The sequence below is a fragment of the Cherax quadricarinatus genome, chromosome 20 (assembly GCF_038502225.1).
Source record: "Cherax quadricarinatus isolate ZL_2023a chromosome 20, ASM3850222v1, whole genome shotgun sequence".
Lineage (NCBI taxonomy): Eukaryota > Metazoa > Arthropoda > Malacostraca > Decapoda > Parastacidae > Cherax > Cherax quadricarinatus.
The window spans coordinates 6,750,942-6,771,863 of NC_091311.1; the positions used below are offsets into that span (position 1 = coordinate 6,750,942).

At 41.9% G+C, this 20,922-nt stretch overlaps 1 protein-coding gene across 1 annotated transcript in view; it reads right to left on the reverse strand.

Moving 5' to 3' along the window:
• LOC128693379 (uncharacterized) overlaps nt 1-20,922 on the reverse strand; it is an 82,114-nt gene that overhangs the window by 18,327 nt on the left and 42,865 nt on the right. The window contains exons 5-6 of the mRNA XM_070086870.1: nt 18,485-18,610; nt 1-136 (exon numbers count right to left, since the gene is read on the reverse strand). The exon at nt 1-136 is cut by the window's left edge and continues 30 nt beyond it. Of these exons, the coding sequence (XP_069942971.1) occupies nt 1-136; nt 18,485-18,610 (262 nt within the window). The remainder of the gene's footprint in view (nt 137-18,484; nt 18,611-20,922) is intronic.

The following is a 20,922-nucleotide window of genomic DNA, read 5'->3' on the forward strand; positions in this document are numbered from 1 at the left end:
GAGTCTCAGTATTATTGGCTGTGAAGGTCCAGAAGTGGATAGTGGACGGCTTTGTTAGTTCCTTAATAAGCCGACCCAGGGGAGCCTCTTTGTTGATCTTCATGCTCTCCAGCCGGTACATTGAAAGCCTCCGATCCTGCAGAGTACGAGACAGTATGTTACGAATTTATTTTTAAATATAGAATCTATAAATGAATATCACCAGAGTGAGAGTTACCTTAGTGACACTACCAGAGTGAGAGTTACCTTAGTGATACTACCAGAGTGAGAGTTACCTTAGTGATACTACCAGAGTGAGAGTTACCTTAGTGATACTACCAGAGTGAGAGTTACCTTAGTGATACTACCAGAGTGAGAGTTACCTTAGTGATACTACCAGAGTGAGAGTTACCTTAGTGATACTACCAGAGTGAGAGTTACCTTAGTGATACTACCAGAGTGAGAGTTACCTTAGTGATACTAGTGATACTACCAGAGTGAGAGTTACCTTAGTGATACTACCAGAGTGAGAGTTACCTTAGTGATACTACCAGAGTGAGAGTTACCTTAGTGATACTACCAGAGTGAGAGTTACCTTAGTGATACTACCAGAGTGAGAGTTACCTTAGTGATACTACCAGAGTGAGAGTTACCTTAGTGATACTACCAGAGTGAGAGTTACCTTAGTGATACTACCAGAGTGAGAGTTACCTTAGTGATACTACCAGAGTGAGAGTTACCTTAGTGATACTACCAGAGTGAGAGTTACCTTAGTGATACTACCAGAGTGAGAGTTACCTTAGTGATACTACCAGAGTGAGAGTTACCTTAGTGATACTACCAGAGTGAGAGTTACCTTAGTGATACTACCAGAGTGAGAGTTACCTTAGTGATACTACCAGAGTGAGAGTTACCTTAGTGATACTACCAGAGTGAGAGTTACCTTAGTGATACTACCAGAGTGAGAGTTACCTTAGTGATACTACCAGAGTGAGAGTTACCTTAGTGATACTACCAGAGTGAGAGTTACCTTAGTGATACTACCAGAGTGAGAGTTACCTTAGTGATACTACCAGAGTGAGAGTTACCTTAGTGATACTACCAGAGTGAGAGTTACCTTAGTGATACTACCAGAGTGAGAGTTACCTTAGTGATACTACCAGAGTGAGAGTTACCTTAGTGATACTACCAGAGTGAGAGTTACCTTAGTGATACTACCAGAGTGAGAGTTACCTTAGTGATACTACCAGAGTGAGAGTTACCTTAGTGATACTACCAGAGTGAGAGTTACCTTAGTGATACTACCAGAGTGAGAGTTACCTTAGTGATACTACCAGAGTGAGAGTTACCTTAGTGATACTACCAGAGTGAGAGTTACCTTAGTGATACTACCAGAGTGAGAGTTACCTTAGTGATACTACCAGAGTGAGAGTTACCTTAGTGATACTACCAGAGTGAGAGTTACCTTAGTGATACTACCAGAGTGAGAGTTACCTTAGTGATACTACCAGAGTGAGAGTTACCTTAGTGATACTACCAGAGTGAGAGTTACCTTAGTGATACTACCAGAGTGAGAGTTACCTTAGTGATACTACCAGAGTGAGAGTTACCTTAGTGATACTACCAGAGTGAGAGTTACCTTAGTGATACTACCAGAGTGAGAGTTACCTTAGTGATACTACCAGAGTGAGAGTTACCTTAGTGATACTACCAGAGTGAGAGTTACCTTAGTGATACTACCAGAGTGAGAGTTACCTTAGTGATACTACCAGAGTGAGAGTTACCTTAGTGTTACCTTATACTACCAGAGTGAGAGTTACCTTAGTGATACTACCAGAGTGAGAGTTACCTTAGTGATACTACCAGAGTGAGAGTTACCTTAGTGATACTACCAGAGTGAGAGTTACCTTAGTGATACTACCAGAGTGAGAGTTACCTTAGTGATACTACCAGAGTGAGAGTTACCTTAGTGATACTACCAGAGTGAGAGTTACCTTAGTGATACTACCAGAGTGAGAGTTACCTTAGTGATACTACCAGAGTGAGAGTTACCTTAGTGATACTACCAGAGTGAGAGTTACCTTAGTGATACTACCAGAGTGAGAGTTACCTTAGTGATACTACCAGAGTGAGAGTTACCTTAGTGATACTACCAGAGTGAGAGTTACCTTAGTGATACTACCAGAGTGAGAGTTACCTTAGTGATACTACCAGAGTGAGAGTTACCTTAGTGATACTACCAGAGTGAGAGTTACCTTAGTGATACTACCAGAGTGAGAGTTACCTTAGTGATACTACCAGAGTGAGAGTTACCTTAGTGATACTACCAGAGTGAGAGTTACCTTAGTGATACTACCAGAGTGAGAGTTACCTTAGTGATACTACCAGAGTGAGAGTTACCTTAGTGATACTACCAGAGTGAGAGTTACCTTAGTGATACTACCAGAGTGAGAGTTACCTTAGTGATACTACCAGAGTGAGAGTTACCTTAGTGATACTACCAGAGTGAGAGTTACCTTAGTGATACTACCAGAGTGAGAGTTACCTTAGTGATACTACCAGAGTGAGAGTTACCTTAGTGATACTACCAGAGTGAGAGTTACCTTAGTGATACTACCAGAGTGAGAGTTACCTTAGTGATACTACCAGAGTGAGAGTTACCTTAGTGATACTACCAGAGTGAGAGTTACCTTAGTGATACTACCAGAGTGAGAGTTACCTTAGTGATACTACCAGAGTGAGAGTTACCTTAGTGATACTACCAGAGTGAGAGTTACCTTAGTGATACTACCAGAGTGAGAGTTACCTTAGTGATACTACCAGAGTGAGAGTTACCTTAGTGATACTACCAGAGTGAGAGAGTTACCAGAGTGAGAGTTACCTTAGTGATACTACCAGAGTGAGAGTTACCTTAGTGATACTACCAGAGTGAGAGTTACCTTAGTGATACTACCCAGAGTGAGAGTTACCTTAGTGATACTACCAGAGTGAGAGTTACCTTAGTGATACTACCAGAGTGAGAGTTACCTTAGTGATACTACCAGAGTGAGAGTTACCTTAGTGATACTACCAGAGTGAGAGTTACCTTAGTGATACTACCAGAGTGAGAGTTACCTTAGTGATACTACCAGAGTGAGAGTTACCTTAGTGATACTACCAGAGTGAGAGTTACCTTAGTGATACTACCAGAGTGAGAGTTACCTTAGTGATACTACCAGAGTGAGAGTTACCTTAGTGATACTACCAGAGTGAGAGTTACCTTAGTGATACTACCAGAGTGAGAGTTACCTTAGTGATACTACCAGAGTGAGAGTTACCTTAGTGATACTACCAGAGTGAGAGTTACCTTAGTGATACTACCAGAGTGAGAGTTACCTTAGTGATACTACCAGAGTGAGAGTTACCTTAGTGATACTACCAGAGTGAGAGTTACCTTAGTGATACTACCAGAGTGAGAGTTACCTTAGTGATACTACCAGAGTGAGAGTTACCTTAGTGATACTACCAGAGTGAGAGTTACCTTAGTGATACTACAGAGTGAGAGTTACCTTAGTGATACTACCAGAGTGAGAGTTACCTTAGTGATACTACCAGAGTGAGAGTTACCTTAGTGATACTACCAGAGTGAGAGTTACCTTAGTGATACTACCAGAGTGAGAGTTACCTTAGTGATACTACCAGAGTGAGAGTTACCTTAGTGATACTACCAGAGTGAGAGTTACCTTAGTGATACTACCAGAGTGAGAGTTACCTTAGTGATACTACCAGAGTGAGAGTTACCTTAGTGATACTACCAGAGTGAGAGTTACCTTAGTGATACTACCAGAGTGAGAGTTACCTTAGTGATACTACCAGAGTGAGAGTTACCTTAGTGATACTACCAGAGTGAGAGTTACCTTAGTGATACTACCAGAGTGAGAGTTACCTTAGTGATACTACCAGAGTGAGAGTTACCTTAGTGATACTACCAGAGTGAGAGTTACCTTAGTGATACTACCAGAGTGAGAGTTACCTTAGTGATACTACCAGAGTGAGAGTTACCTTAGTGATACTACCAGAGTGAGAGTTACCTTAGTGATACTACCAGAGTGAGAGTTACCTTAGTGATACTACCAGAGTGAGAGTTACCTTAGTGATACTACCAGAGTGAGAGTTACCTTAGTGATACTACCAGAGTGAGAGTTACCTTAGTGATACTACCAGAGTGAGAGTTACCTTAGTGATACTACCAGAGTGAGAGTTACCTTAGTGATACTACCAGAGTGAGAGTTACCTTAGTGATACTACCAGAGTGAGAGTTACCTTAGTGATACTACCAGAGTGAGAGTTACCTTAGTGATACTACCAGAGTGAGAGTTACCTTAGTGATACTACCAGAGTGAGAGTTACCTTAGTGATACTACCAGAGTGAGAGTTACCTTAGTGATACTACCAGAGTGAGAGTTACCTTAGTGATACTACCAGAGTGAGAGTTACCTTAGTGATACTACCAGAGTGAGAGTTACCTTAGTGATACTACCAGAGTGAGAGTTACCTTAGTGATACTACCAGAGTGAGAGTTACCTTAGTGATACTACCAGAGTGAGAGTTACCTTAGTGATACTACCAGAGTGAGAGTTACCTTAGTGATACTACCAGAGTGAGAGTTACCTTAGTGATACTACCAGAGTGAGAGTTACCTTAGTGATACTACCAGAGTGAGAGTTACCTTAGTGATACTACCAGAGTGAGGAGTTACCTTAGTGATACTACCAGAGTGAGAGTTACCTTAGTGATACTACCAGAGTGAGAGTTACCTTAGTGATACTACCAGAGTGAGAGTTACCTTAGTGATACTACCAGAGTGAGAGTTACCTTAGTGACCTTAGTGATACTACCAGAGTGAGAGTTACCTTAGTGATACTACCAGAGTGAGAGTTACCTTAGTGATACTACCAGAGTGAGAGTTACCTTAGTGATACTACCAGAGTGAGAGTTACCTTAGTGATACTACCAGAGTGAGAGTTACCTTAGTGATACTACCAGAGTGAGAGTTACCTTAGTGATACTACCAGAGTGAGAGTTACCTTAGTGATACTACCAGAGTGAGAGTTACCTTAGTGATACTACCAGAGTGAGAGTTACCTTAGTGATACTACCAGAGTGAGAGTTACCTTAGTGATACTACCAGAGTGAGAGTTACCTTAGTGATACTACCAGAGTGAGAGTTACCTTAGTGATACTACCAGAGTGAGAGTTACCTTAGTGATACTACCAGAGTGAGAGTTACCTTAGTGATACTACCAGAGTGAGAGTTACCTTAGTGATACTACCAGAGTGAGAGTTACCTTAGTGATACTACCAGAGTGAGAGTTACCTTAGTGATACTACCAGAGTGAGAGTTACCTTAGTGATACTACCAGAGTGAGAGTTACCTTAGTGATACTACCAGAGTGAGAGTTACCTTAGTGATACTACCAGAGTGAGAGTTACCTTAGTGATACTACCAGAGTGAGAGTTACCTTAGTGACACTACCAGAGTGAGAGTTACCTTAGTGACCTTAGTGATACTACCAGAGTGAGAGTTACCTTAGTACTACCAGAGTGAGAGTTACCTTAGTGATACTACCAGAGTGAGAGTTACCTTAGTGATACTACCAGAGTGAGAGTTACCTTAGTGATACTACCAGAGTGAGAGTTACCTTAGTGATACTACCAGAGTGAGAGTTACCTTAGTGATACTACCAGAGTGAGAGTTACCTTAGTGATACTACCAGAGTGAGAGTTACCTTAGTGATACTACCAGAGTGAGAGTTACCTTAGTGATACTACCAGAGTGAGAGTTACCTTAGTGATACTACCAGAGTGAGAGTTACCTTAGTGATACTACCAGAGTGAGAGTTACCTTAGTGATACTACCAGAGTGAGAGTTACCTTAGTGATACTACCAGAGTGAGAGTTACCTTAGTGATACTACCAGAGTGAGAGTTACCTTAGTGATACTACCAGAGTGAGAGTTACCTTAGTGATACTACCAGAGTGAGAGTTACCTTAGTGATACTACCAGAGTGAGAGTTACCTTAGTGATACTACCAGAGTGAGAGTTACCTTAGTGATACTACCAGAGTGAGAGTTACCTTAGTGATACTACCAGAGTGAGAGTTACCTTAGTGATACTACCAGAGTGAGAGTTACCTTAGTGATACTACCAGAGTGAGAGTTACCTTAGTGATACTACCAGAGTGAGAGTTACCTTAGTGATACTACCAGAGTGAGAGTTACCTTAGTGATACTACCAGAGTGAGAGTTACCTTAGTGATACTACCAGAGTGAGAGTTACCTTAGTGATACTACCAGAGTGAGAGTTACCTTAGTGATACTACCAGAGTGAGAGTTACCTTAGTGATACTACCAGAGTGAGAGTTACCTTAGTGATACTACCAGAGTGAGAGTTACCTTAGTGATACTACCAGAGTGAGAGTTACCTTAGTGATACTACCAGAGTGAGAGTTACCTTAGTGATACTACCAGAGTGAGAGTTACCTTAGTGATACTACCAGAGTGAGAGTTACCTTAGTGATACTACCAGAGTGAGAGTTACCTTAGTGATACTACCAGAGTGAGAGTTACCTTAGTGATACTACCAGAGTGAGAGTTACCTTAGTGATACTACCAGAGTGAGAGTTACCTTAGTGATACTACCAGAGTGAGAGTTACCTTAGTGATACTACCAGAGTGAGAGTTACCTTAGTGATACTACCAGAGTGAGAGTTACCTTAGTGATACCAGAGTGAGAGTTACCTTAGTGATACTACCAGAGTGAGAGTTACCTTAGTGATACTACCAGAGTGAGAGTTACCTTAGTGATACTACCAGAGTGAGAGTTACCTTAGTGATACTACCAGAGTGAGAGTTACCTTAGTGATACTACCAGAGTGAGAGTTACCTTAGTGATACTACCAGAGTGAGAGTTACCTTAGTGATACTACCAGAGTGAGAGTTACCTTAGTGATACTACCAGAGTGAGAGTTACCTTAGTGATACTACCAGAGTGAGAGTTACCTTAGTGATACTACCAGAGTGAGAGTTACCTTAGTGATACTACCAGAGTGAGAGTTACCTTAGTGATACTACCAGAGTGAGAGTTACCTTAGTGATACTACCAGAGTGAGAGTTACCTTAGTGATACTACCAGAGTGAGAGTTACCTTAGTGATACTACCAGAGTGAGAGTTACCTTAGTGATACTACCAGAGTGAGAGTTACCTTAGTGATACTACCAGAGTGAGAGTTACCTTAGTGATACTACCAGAGTGAGAGTTACCTTAGTGATACTACCAGAGTGAGAGTTACCTTAGTGATACTACCAGAGTGAGAGTTACCTTAGTGATACTACCAGAGTGAGAGTTACCTTAGTGATACTACCAGAGTGAGAGTTACCTTAGTGATACTACCAGAGTGAGAGTTACCTTAGTGATACTACCAGAGTGAGAGTTACCTTAGTGATACTACCAGAGTGAGAGTTACCTTAGTGATACTACCAGAGTGAGAGTTACCTTAGTGATACTACCAGAGTGTTACTACCAGAGTGAGAGTTACCTTAGTGTGAGAGTTACCTTAGTGATACTACCAGAGTGAGAGTTACCTTAGTGATACTACCAGAGTGAGAGTTACCTTAGTGATACTACCAGAGTGAGAGTTACCTTAGTGATACTACCAGAGTGAGAGTTACCTTAGTGATACTACCAGAGTGAGAGTTACCTTAGTGATACTACCAGAGTGAGAGTTACCTTAGTGATACTACCAGAGTGAGAGTTACCTTAGTGATACTACCAGAGTGAGAGTTACCTTAGTGATACTACCAGAGTGAGAGTTACCTTAGTGATACTACCAGAGTGAGAGTTACCTTAGTGATACTACCAGAGTGAGAGTTACCTTAGTGATACTACCAGAGTGAGAGTTACCTTAGTGATACTACCAGAGTGAGAGTTACCTTAGTGATACTACCAGAGTGAGAGTTACCTTAGTGATACTACCAGAGTGAGAGTTACCTTAGTGATACTACCAGAGTGAGAGTTACCTTAGTGATACTACCAGAGTGAGAGTTACCTTAGTGATACTACCAGAGTGAGAGTTACCTTAGTGATACTACCAGAGTGAGAGTTACCTTAGTGATACTACCAGAGTGAGAGTTACCTTAGTGATACTACCAGAGTGAGAGTTACCTTAGTGATACTACCAGAGTGAGAGTTACCTTAGTGATACTACCAGAGTGAGAGTTACCTTAGTGATACTACCAGAGTGAGAGTTACCTTAGTGATACTACCAGAGTGAGAGTTACCTTAGTGATACTACCAGAGTGAGAGTTACCTTAGTGATACTACCAGAGTGAGAGTTACCTTAGTGATACTACCAGAGTGAGAGTTACCTTAGTGATACTACCAGAGTGAGAGTTACCTTAGTGATACTACCAGAGTGAGAGTTACCTTAGTGATACTACCAGAGTGAGAGTTACCTTAGTGATACTACCAGAGTGAGAGTTACCTTAGTGATACTACCAGAGTGAGAGTTACCTTAGTGATACTACCAGAGTGAGAGTTACCTTAGTGATACTACCAGAGTGAGAGTTACCTTAGTGATACTACCAGAGTGAGAGTTACCTTAGTGATACTACCAGAGTGAGAGTTACCTTAGTGATACTACCAGAGTGAGAGTTACCTTAGTGATACTACCAGAGTGAGAGTTACCTTAGTGATACTACCAGAGTGAGAGTTACCTTAGTGATACTACCAGAGTGAGAGTTACCTTAGTGATACTACCAGAGTGAGAGTTACCTTAGTGATACTACCAGAGTGAGAGTTACCTTAGTGTTACTACCAGAGTGAGAGTTACCAGATACTACCAGAGTGAGAGTTACCTTAGTGTTACCTTATACTACCAGAGTGAGAGTTACCATAGTGATACTACCAGAGTGAGAGTTACCTTAGTGATACTACCAGAGTGAGAGTTACCTTAGTGTTACTACCAGAGTGAGAGTTACCTTAGTGATACTACCAGAGTGAGAGTTACCTTAGTGTTACTACCAGAGTGAGAGTTACCATAGTGATACTACCAGAGTGAGAGTTACCTTAGTGATACTACCAGAGTGAGAGTTACCTTAGTGATACTACCAGAGTGAGAGTTACCTTAGTGTTACTACCAGAGTGAGAGTTACCTTAGTGATACTACCAGAGTGAGAGTTACCTTAGTGATACTACCAGAGTGAGAGTTACCTTAGTGTTACTACCAGAGTGAGAGTTACCTTAGTGATACTACCAGAGTGAGAGTTACCTTAGTGTTACTACCAGAGTGAGAGTTACCATAGTGATACTACCAGAGTGAGAGTTACCTTAGTGATACTACCAGAGTGAGAGTTACCTTAGTGATACTACCAGAGTGAGAGTTACCTTAGTGATACTACCAGAGTGAGAGTTACCTTAGTGATACTACCAGAGTGAGAGTTACCTTAGTGATACTACCAGAGTGAGAGTTACCTTAGTGATACTACCAGAGTGAGAGTTACCTTAGTGATACTACCAGAGTGAGAGTTACCTTAGTGATACTACCAGAGTGAGAGTTACCTTAGTGATACTACCAGAGTGAGAGTTACCTTAGTGATACTACCAGAGTGAGAGTTACCTTATGATACTACCAGAGTGAGAGTTACCTTAGTGATACTACCAGAGTGAGAGTTACCTTAGTGATACTACCAGAGTGAGAGTTACCTTAGTGATACTACCAGAGTGAGAGTTACCTTAGTGATACTACCAGAGTGAGAGTTACCTTAGTGATACTACCAGAGTGAGAGTTACCTTAGTGATACTACCAGAGTGAGAGTTACCTTAGTGATACTACCAGAGTGAGAGTTACCTTAGTGTTACTACCAGAGTGAGAGTTACCTTAGTGATACTACCAGAGTGAGAGTTACCTTAGTGTTACTACCAGAGTGAGAGTTACCACAGTGATACTACCAGAGTGAGAGTTACCTTAGTGATACTACCAGAGTGAGAGTTACCTTAGTGATACTACCAGAGTGAGAGTTACCTTAGTGTTACTACCAGAGTGAGAGTTACCACAGTGATACTACCAGAGTGAGAGTTACCTTAGTGATACTACCAGAGTGAGAGTTACCTTAGTGTTACTACCAGAGTGAGAGTTACCTTAGTGATACTACCAGAGTGAGAGTTACCTTAGTGATACTACCAGAGTGAGAGTTACCTTAGTGATACTACCAGAGTGAGAGTTACCTTAGTGATACTACCAGAGTGAGAGTTACCTTAGTGATACTACCAGAGTGAGAGTTACCTTAGTGATACTACCAGAGTGAGAGTTACCTTAGTGATACTACCAGAGTGAGAGTTACCTTAGTGATACTACCAGAGTGAGAGTTACCTTAGTGATACTACCAGAGTGAGAGTTACCTTAGTGATACTACCAGAGTGAGAGTTACCTTAGTGATACTACCAGAGTGAGAGTTACCTTAGTGATACTACCAGAGTGAGAGTTACCTTAGTGATACTACCAGAGTGAGAGTTACCTTAGTGATACTACCAGAGTGAGAGTTACCTTAGTGATACTACCAGAGTGAGAGTTACCTTAGTGATACTACCAGAGTGAGAGTTACCTTAGTGATACTACCAGAGTGAGAGTTACCTTAGTGATACTACCAGAGTGAGAGTTACCTTAGTGATACTACCAGAGTGAGAGTTACCTTAGTGATACTACCAGAGTGAGAGTTACCTTAGTGATACTACCAGAGTGAGAGTTACCTTAGTGATACTACCAGAGTGAGAGTTACCTTAGTGATACTACCAGAGTGAGAGTTACCTTAGTGATACTACCAGAGTGAGAGTTACCTTAGTGATACTACCAGAGTGAGAGTTACCTTAGTGATACTACCAGAGTGAGAGTTACCTTAGTGATACTACCAGAGTGAGAGTTACCTTAGTGATACTACCAGAGTGAGAGTTACCTTAGTGATACTACCAGAGTGAGAGTTACCTTAGTGATACTACCAGAGTGAGAGTTACCTTAGTGATACTACCAGAGTGAGAGTTACCTTAGTGATACTACCAGAGTGAGAGTTACCTTAGTGATACTACCAGAGTGAGAGTTACCTTAGTGATACTACCAGAGTGAGAGTTACCTTAGTGATACTACCAGAGTGAGAGTTACCTACCAGAGTGAGAGTTACCTTAGTGATACTACCAGAGTGAGAGTTACCTTAGTGATACTACCAGAGTGAGAGTTACCTTAGTGATACTACCAGAGTGAGAGTTACCTTAGTGATACTACCAGAGTGAGAGTTACCTTAGTGATACTACCAGAGTGAGAGTTACCTTAGTGTTACTACCAGAGTGAGAGTTACCTTAGTGATACTACCAGAGTGAGAGTTACCTTAGTGATACTACCAGAGTGAGAGTTACCTTAGTGATACTACCAGAGTGAGAGTTACCTTAGTGATACTACCAGAGTGAGAGTTACCTTAGTGATACTACCAGAGTGAGAGTTACCTTAGTGATACTACCAGAGTGAGAGTTACCTTAGTGATACTACCAGAGTGAGAGTTACCTTAGTGATACTACCAGAGTGAGAGTTACCTTAGTGATACTACCAGAGTGAGAGTTACCTTAGTGATACTACCAGAGTGAGAGTTACCTTAGTGATACTACCAGAGTGAGAGTTACCTTAGTGTTACTACCAGAGTGAGAGTTACCTTAGTGATACTACCAGAGTGAGAGTTACCTTAGTGATACTACCAGAGTGAGAGTTACCTTAGTGATACTACCAGAGTGAGAGTTACCTTAGTGATACTACCAGAGTGAGAGTTACCTTAGTGATACTACCAGAGTGAGAGTTACCTTAGTGATACTACCAGAGTGAGAGTTACCTTAGTGATACTACCAGAGTGAGAGTTACCTTAGTGATACTACCAGAGTGAGTGAGAGTTACCTTAGTGATACTACCAGAGTGAGAGTTACCTTAGTGATACTACCAGAGTGAGAGTTACCTTAGTGATACTACCAGAGTGAGAGTTACCTTAGTGTTACTACCAGAGTGAGAGTTACCTTAGTGTTACTACCAGAGTGAGAGTTACCTTAGTGATACTACCAGAGTGAGAGTTACCTTAGTGATACTACCAGAGTGAGAGTTACCTTAGTGATACTACCAGAGTGAGAGTTACCTTAGTGATACTACCAAAGTGAGAGTTACCTTAGTGATACTACCAGAGTGAGAGTTACCTTAGTGATACTACCAGAGTGAGAGTTACCTTAGTGATACTACCAGAGTGAGAGTTACCTTAGTGATACTACCAGAGTGAGAGTTACCTTAGTGATACTACCAGAGTGAGAGTTACCTTAGTGACGATGTCAAGAATTTCATCAACACAATATATGGTTTTACTGATACATATAATCAGTAATATTATAGGAAGATTTTGACACAGCTCAGGCATTATTATTATTATTATTATTATTATTATTATTATTATTATTATTACTATTATTATTATTATTATTATTATTATTATTATTATTATTATTATTATTATTATTATTATTACTATTATTATTATTATTACTATTATTATTATTATTACTACTACTATTACTACTACTGGTACAATCACGAAAGTGCTTGGAAGTTCACTATTCTTTCACAGTGGTTGCTTTGCATATATATACATATATATATATATATATATATATATATATATATATATATATATATATATATATATATATATATATATATATATATATATATATATATATATATATATATATATATATATATATATATATATATATATATATATATATATATATATATATATATATATATATATATATATATATATATATATATATATATATATATAGATACATATATATGTCTCATAAACACGCTAGATAACAGGGATATCTTGCTACTCCTACTTACACTTTGGTCACACTTCACAGACACGCACATGCATATATATATACATACATCTAGGTTTTTCTCCTTTTTCTACATAGCTCTTGTTCTTCTTTATTTCTTCTATTGTCCATGGGGAATTGGAAAAGAATCTTTCCTCCGTAAGCCATGCGTGTCGTATGAGGCGACTAAAATGCCGAGAGCAATGGGCTAGTAACCCCTTCTCCTGTAGACATTTACTAAAAAAGAGAAGAAGAAAAACTTTATAAAACTGGTATGCTTGAATGTGCGTGGATCCCCCCCCCGGATTAGCCCAATGACCCCCACCCCCCGGATTAGCCCAATGACCCACCCAGTCTGGTCACCTCCACTCAAGGAAGAAGCACGGCACCAGACCCATCAGCACAGGCTAGTCAGGCCCAACTCACACCCACCCACACCCACTCATGTATTTATTTAACCTATTTTTAAAACTACGAAGGGATAGCAATAATGTTGAAGGACCAGCTATGGAAGGAGAAGAAGGAATATAAATGTGTAAATTCAAGGATTATGTGGATTAAAATAAGGGTCGGATGTGAAAAGTGGGTCACAATAAGCGTGTATGCACCTGGAGAGGAGAGAGAGAGATTTTGGGAGATGTTAAGCGAATGTATAGGAACCTATAAACCAAGTGAGAGAGTAATTGTGGTAGGGGACCTAAATGCTAAAGTAGGAGAAACATTTAGAGAGGGTGTGGTAGGTAAGTTTGGGGTGCCAGGTGTAAATGATAATGGGAGCCCTTTGATTGAACTTTGTATAGAAAGGGGTTTATTGTAAGTAATACGTATTTTAAAAAAAAGAGAATAAATAAGTATACAAGATATGATGTAGGACGTAATGACAGTAGTTTGTTGAACTATGTATTGGTAGATAAAAGACTGTAGTTTATAGAGGGGCCACAGATATATCAGATCACTTTTTGATTGTAGCTACAGTAAGAGCAAAAGGTAGATGGGATACAAGGAAAACAGAAGCAGCAAGTAAGAAAGAGGTGAAGGTTTATAAACTAAAAGAGGAGACAGTTAGGGTAAGATATAAACAACTATTGGAGGATAGATGGGCTAGTGAGAGCATAGATAATGGGGTCGAAGATGTATGGGGTAGGTTTAAGAATGTAGTGTTAGAGTGTTCAGCAGAAGTTTGTGGTTACAGGAAAGTGGGTGCAGGAGGGAAGAAGAGCGATTGGTGGAATGATGTAAAGAGAGTAGTAAGGGAGAAAAAGTTAGCATATGAGAGGTTTTTACAAAGTAGAAGTGATGCAAGAAAGGAAGAGTATATGGAGAGAAAAAGAGAGGTTAAGAGAGTGGTGAAGTAATGTAAAAAGAGAGCAAATGAGAGAGTGAGTGAGATGTTATCAACAAATTTTGTTGAAAATAAGAAAAAGTTTTGGAGTGAGATTAATAAGTTGAGGAAACCTAGGGAACAAATGGATTTGACAGGAGATTTATTAAATGAAGAGTCAGAGGTGTCTGGAAGATGGAGGGAATATTTTGAGGAATTGTTAAATGTTGATGAAGATAAGGAAGCTGTGATTTCGTGTATAGGGCAAGGAGGAATAACATCTTGTAGGAGTGAGGAAGAGCCAGTTGTGAGTCTGGGGGAAGTTCGTGAGGCAGTGGGTAGAATGAAAGGGGGTAAGTCAGCAGGGATTGATGGGATAAAGATAGAAATGTTAAAAGCAGAAGGGGATATAGTTTTGGAGTAGTTGGTGCTATTATTTAATAAATGTATGGAAGAGGGTAAGGTACCTAGGGATTGGCAGAGAGCATGCATAGTTCCTTTGTATAAAGGCAAAGGGGATAAAAGAGAGTGCAAAAAGTATAGGGGAATAAGTCTGTTGAGTATACCTGGTAAAGTGTACGATAGAGTTAATATTGAAAGAATTAAAAGTAAGACAGAGAGTAGGATAGCAGATGAACAAGGAGGCTTTAGGAAAGGTAGGGGGTGTGTAGACCAAGTGTTTACAGTGAAACATATAGGTGAACAGTATTTAGATAAGGGTAAAGAGGTTTTTGTGGCATTTATGGATTTGGAAAAAGCATATGACAGGGTGGATAGGGGGGTAATGTGGCAGATGTTGCAGGTGTATGGTATAGGAGGTAAGTTACTGAAAGCAGTGAAGAGTTTTTACGAGGATAGTGAGACATAGGTTAGAGTATGTAGGAGAGAGGGAGATTATTTCCCAGTAAAAGTAGGCCTTGGACAAGGATGTGTGATGTCATCGTGGTTGTTCAATATATTTATAGATGGGGTTGTAAGAGAAGTGAATGTGAGGGTCTTGGCAAGAGGTGCGAAGTTAAAAGATAAAGAATCAAACACAAAGTAGGAGTTGTCACAGTTGCTCTTTGCTGATGACACAGTGCTTTTGGGAGATTCTGAAGAGAAGTTGCAGAGGTTTGTGGATGAGTTTGGTAGGGTATGTAAAAGAAGAAAATTAAAAGCAAATATTGGATAGAGTAAGGTCACGAAAGACTAGATATCAGATTGGAGGGAGAAAGCATGGAGGAGGTGAATGTATTCAGATATTTAGAAGTGGACGTGTCAGCAGATGGGTCTATGAAGGATGAGGTGAATCACCAACTTGATTAGGGGAAAACTGTGAGCGGTGCACTTAGGAGTCTGTGGAGACAAAGAACTTTGTCCGTGGAAGCAAAGAGGGGAATTTATGAGAGTATAGTTGTACCAAAACTCTTGTATGGGTGTGAAGCATGGGAGATGAATGTTGCAACGAGGAGAAGGCTGGAGGCAGTGGAAATGTCATGCTTGAGGGCAAAGTGTGGTGTGAATATACTGCAGAGAATTAGTAGTTCGGAAATTAGGAGAAGGTGTGGGATTACCAAAACTATTATCCAGAGGGCTGAGGAGGGGTTGTTGAGGTGGTTCGGACATATGGAGCGAAGGCGGGGTAGGGGTCGGCCTAGGAAGGGTTGGAGGGAAGGGGTAAAGGAGGTTTTGTGTGCGAGGGCCTTGGACTTCCAGGAAGCGTGCATGAGTGTATTTGATAGGAGTGAATGGAAACAAGTGGTTTTTAATACTTGACGTGCTGTTGGAGTATGAACAAAGTAACATTTATGAAGGGATTCATGGAAACCGGCAGACCGGACTTGAGTCCTGGAGATAAAAGTACAGTGTCTGCACTCTGAAGGAGTGGTGTTAATGTTGCAGTTTAAGAACTGTAGTGTAAAGCACCCTTCTGGCAAGACAGTGATGGAGTGAATGATGAAAGTTTTTCGTTTTCGGGCCACCCTGCCTTGATGGGGATTGGCCGATGTGTTAATAATAATAATAATAATAAATTATATATATATATATATATATATATATATATATATATATATATATATATATATATATATATATATATATATATATATATATATATATATATACATACATAAATGTTGATGAAGATAGGGAAGCTGTGATTTCGTGTATAGGGCAAGGAGGAATAACATCTTGTAGGAGTGAGGAAGAGCCAGTTGTGAGTGTGGGGGAAGTTCGTGAGGCAGTAGGTAAAATGAAAGGGGGTAAGGCAGCCGGGATTGATGGGATAAAGATAGAAATGTTAAAAGCAGGTGGGGATATAGTTTTGGAGTGGTTGGTGCAATTATTTAATAAATGTATGGAAGAGGGTAAGGTACCTAGGGATTGGCAGAGAGCATGCATAGTCCCTTTGTATAAAGGCAAAGGGGATAAAAGAGAGTGCAAAAATTATAGGGGGATAAGTCTGTTGAGTGTACCTGGTAAAGTGTATGGTAGAGTTATAATTGAAAGAATTAAGAGTAAGACGGAGAATAGGATAGCAGATGAACAAGGAGGCTTTAGGAAAGGTAGGGGGTGTGTGGACCAGGTGTTTACAGTGAAACATATAAGTGAACAGTATTTAGATAAGGCTAAAGAGGTCTTTGTGGCATTTATGGATTTGGAAAAGGCGTATGACAGGGTGGATAGGGGGGCAATGTGGCAGATGTTGCAAGTGTATGGTGTAGGAGGTAGGTTACTGAAAGCAGTGAAGAGTTTTTACGAGGATAGTGAGGCTCAAGTTAGAGTATGTAGGAAAGAGGGAAATTTTTTCCAGTAAAAGTAGGCCTTAGACAAGGATGTGTGATGTCACCGTGGTTGTTTAATATATTTATAGATGGGGTTGTAAGAGAAGTAAATGCGAGGGTCTTGGCAAGAGGCGTGGAGTTAAAAGATAAAGAATCACACACAAAGTGGGAGTTGTCACAGCTGCTCTTTGCTGATGACACTGTGCTCTTGGGAGATTCTGAAGAGAAGCTGCAGAGATTGGTGGATGAATTTGGTAGGGTGTGCAAAAGAAGAAAATTAAAGGTGAATACAGGAAAGAGTAAGGTTATGAGGATAACAAAAAGATTAGGTGATGAAAGATTGAATATCAGATTGGAGGGAGAGAGTATGGAGGAGGTGAACGTATTCAGATATTTGGGAGTGGACGTGTCAGCGGATGGGTCTATGAAAGATGAGGTGAATCATAGAATTGATGAGGGAAAAAGAGTGAGTGGTGCACTTAGGAGTCTGTGGAGACAAAGAACTTTGTCCTTGGAGGCAAAGAGGGGAATGTATGAGAGTATAGTTGTACCAACGCTCTTATATGGGTGTGAAGCGTGGGTGATGAATGTTGCAGCGAGGAGAAGGCTGGAGGCAGTGGAGATGTCATGTCTGAGGGCAATGTGTGGTGTGAATATAATGCAGAGAATTCGTAGTTTGGAAGTTAGGAGGAGGTGCGGGATTACCAAAACTGTTGTCCAGAGGGCTGAGGAAGGGTTGTTGAGGTGGTTCGGACATGTAGAGAGAATGGAGCGAAACAGAATGACTTCAAGAGTGTATCAGTCTGTAGTGGAAGGAAGGCGGGGTAGGGGTCGGCCTAGGAAGGGTTGGAGGGAGGGGGTAAAGGAGGTTTTGTGTGCGAGGGGCTTGGACTTCCAGCAGGCATGCGTGAGCGTGTTTGATAGGAGTGAATGGAGACAAATGGTTTTTAATACTTGACGTGCTGTTGGAGTGTGAGCAAAGTAACATTTATGAAGGGATTCAGGGAAACCGGCAGGCCGGACTTGAGTCCTGGAGATGGGAAGTACAGTGCCTGCACTCTGAAGGAGGGGTGTTAATGTTGCAGTTTAAAAACTGTAGTGTAAAGCACCCTTCTGGCAAGACAGTGATGGAGCGAATGATGGTGAAAGTTTTTCTTTTTCGGGCCACCCTGCCTTGGTGGGAATCGGCCAGTGTGATAATAAATAATACATAGTTCCTTGATAATGTGAGTAGTCACGAAATCGCTTGGAATTTCTCTATTCTTTCAGAGTGGTTGTTTTGCATGTATATATATATATATATATATATATATATATATATATATATATATATATATATATATATATATATATATATATACATATATATATATATATATATATATATCGATCACAAAATTTATCTACCCAACGTTTGAAATAAATAATAATAAAAAATATGCATTTGATTCAACAAATATTAAGGTTGCTACTAGCCTTGTGGTAACTACCAGTAAACTGGCTTTGCAGCATGTCAGACTTGGTTCCTGTCAAAGTAATCGCAGATAAGAAGTCTCCCTTCTTGCCTCCATTTATCACTCTCTGGTATGTGTCTGGGAACATCTGTTGGGAAGATAAAGTAAGTGTCATCGACTTCTCACATATTTCTCACGCTGACAATGTTTAGTTTTTCATTTTAAGGATTTCTCTAAATCCTGAGACAATTTTACAAAAGTGAGCAATGATAAATGATTTTTTGGACTCACATTCCTGACCTCATGTACACTGACTCACCCCTGGCCTCCTGGTATCATGTACAGTGACTCACCCCTGGCCTCCTGGTATCATGTACAGTGACTCACCCCTGGCCTCCTGGTATTATGTACACTGACTCACCCCTGGCCTCCTGGTATCATGTACAGTGACTCACCCCTGGCCTCCTGGTATCATGTACAGTGACTCACCCCTGGCCTCCTGGTATCATGTACACTGACTCACCCCTGGCCTCCTGGTATCATGTACAGTGACTCACCCCTGGCCTCCTGGTATCATGTACACTGACTCACCCCTGGCCTCCTGGTATCATGTACACTGACTCACCCCTGGCCTCCTAGTATCATGTACACTGACTCACCCCTGGCCTCCTGGTATCATGTACACTGACTCACCCCTGGCCTCCTGGTATCATGTACACTGACTCACCCCTGGCCTCCTGGTATCATGTACACTGACTCACCCCTGGCCTCCTGGTATCATGTACACTGACTCACCCCTGGCCTCCTGGTATCATGTACACTGACTCACCCCTGGCCTCCTGGTATCATGTACACTGACTCACCCCTGGCCTCCTGGTATCATGTACACTGACTCACCCCTGGCCTCCTGGTATCATGTACAGTGACTCACCCCTGGCCTCCTGGTATCATGTAAACTGACTCACCCCTGGCCTCCTGGTATCATGTACAGTGACTCACCCCTGGCCTCCTGGTATCATGTACAGTGACTCACCCCTGGCCTCCTGGTATCATGTACACTGACTCACCCCTGGCCTCCTGGTAACATGTACACTGACTCACCCCTGGCCTCCTGGTATCATGTACACTGACTCACCCCTGGCCTCCTGGTATCATGTACACTGACTCACCCCTGGCCTCCTGGTATCATGTACACTGACTCACCCTTGGCCTCCTGGTATCATGTACACTGACTCACCCCTGGCCTCCTGGTATCATGTACACTGACTCACCCCTGGCCTCCTGGTATCATGTACACTGACTCACCCCTGGCCTCCTAGTATCATGTACACTGACTCACCCCTGGCCTCCTGGTATCATGTACACTGACTCACCCCTGGCCTCCTGGTATCATGTACACTGACTCACCCCTGGCCTCCTGGTATCATGTACACTGACTCACCCCTGGCCTCCTGGTATGATGTACACTGACTCACCCCTGGCCTCCTGGTATCATGTACACTAACTCACCCCTGGCCTCCTGGTATCATGTACACTGACTCATCTCTGGCCTCCTGGTATCATGTACACTGACTCACCCCTGGCCTCCTGGTATCATGTACACTGACTCACCCCTGGCCTCCTGGTATCATGTACACTGACTCACCCCTGGCGTCCTGGTATCATGTACACTGACTCACCCCTGGCGTCCTGGTATCATGTACACTGACTCACCCCTGGCCTCCTGGTATCATGTACACTGACTCACCCCTGGCCTCCTGGTATCATGTACACTGACTCACCCCTGGCCTCCTGGTATCATGTACACTGACTCACCCCTGGCCTCCTGGTATCATGTACACTGACTCATCCCTGGCCTCCTGGTATCATGTACACTGACTCACCCCTGGACTCCTGGTATCATGTACACTGACTCACCCCTGGCCTCCTGGTATCATGTACACTGACTCACCCCTGGCCTCCTGGTATCATGTACACTGACTCACCCCTGGCCTCCTGGTATCATGTACACTGACTCACCCCTGGCCTCCTGGTATCATGTACACTGACTCACCCCTGGCCTCCTGGTATCATGTACACTGACTCACCCCTGGCCTCCTGGTATCATGTACACTGACTCACCCCTGGCCTCCTGGTATCATGTACACTGACTCACCCCTGGCCTCCTGGTATCATGTACACTGACTCACCCCTGGCGTCCTGGTATCATGTACACTGTCTCACCCCTGGCCTCCTGGTATCATGTACACTGACTCACCCCTGGCCTCCTGGTATCATGTACACTGACTCACCCCTGGCCTCCTGGTATCATGTACACTGACTCACCCCTGGCCTCCTGGTATCATGTACACTGACTCACCCCTGGCCTCCTGGTATCATGTACACTGACTCACCCTTGGCCTCCTGGTATCATGTACACTGACTCACCCCTGGCCTCCTGGTATCATGTACACTGACTCA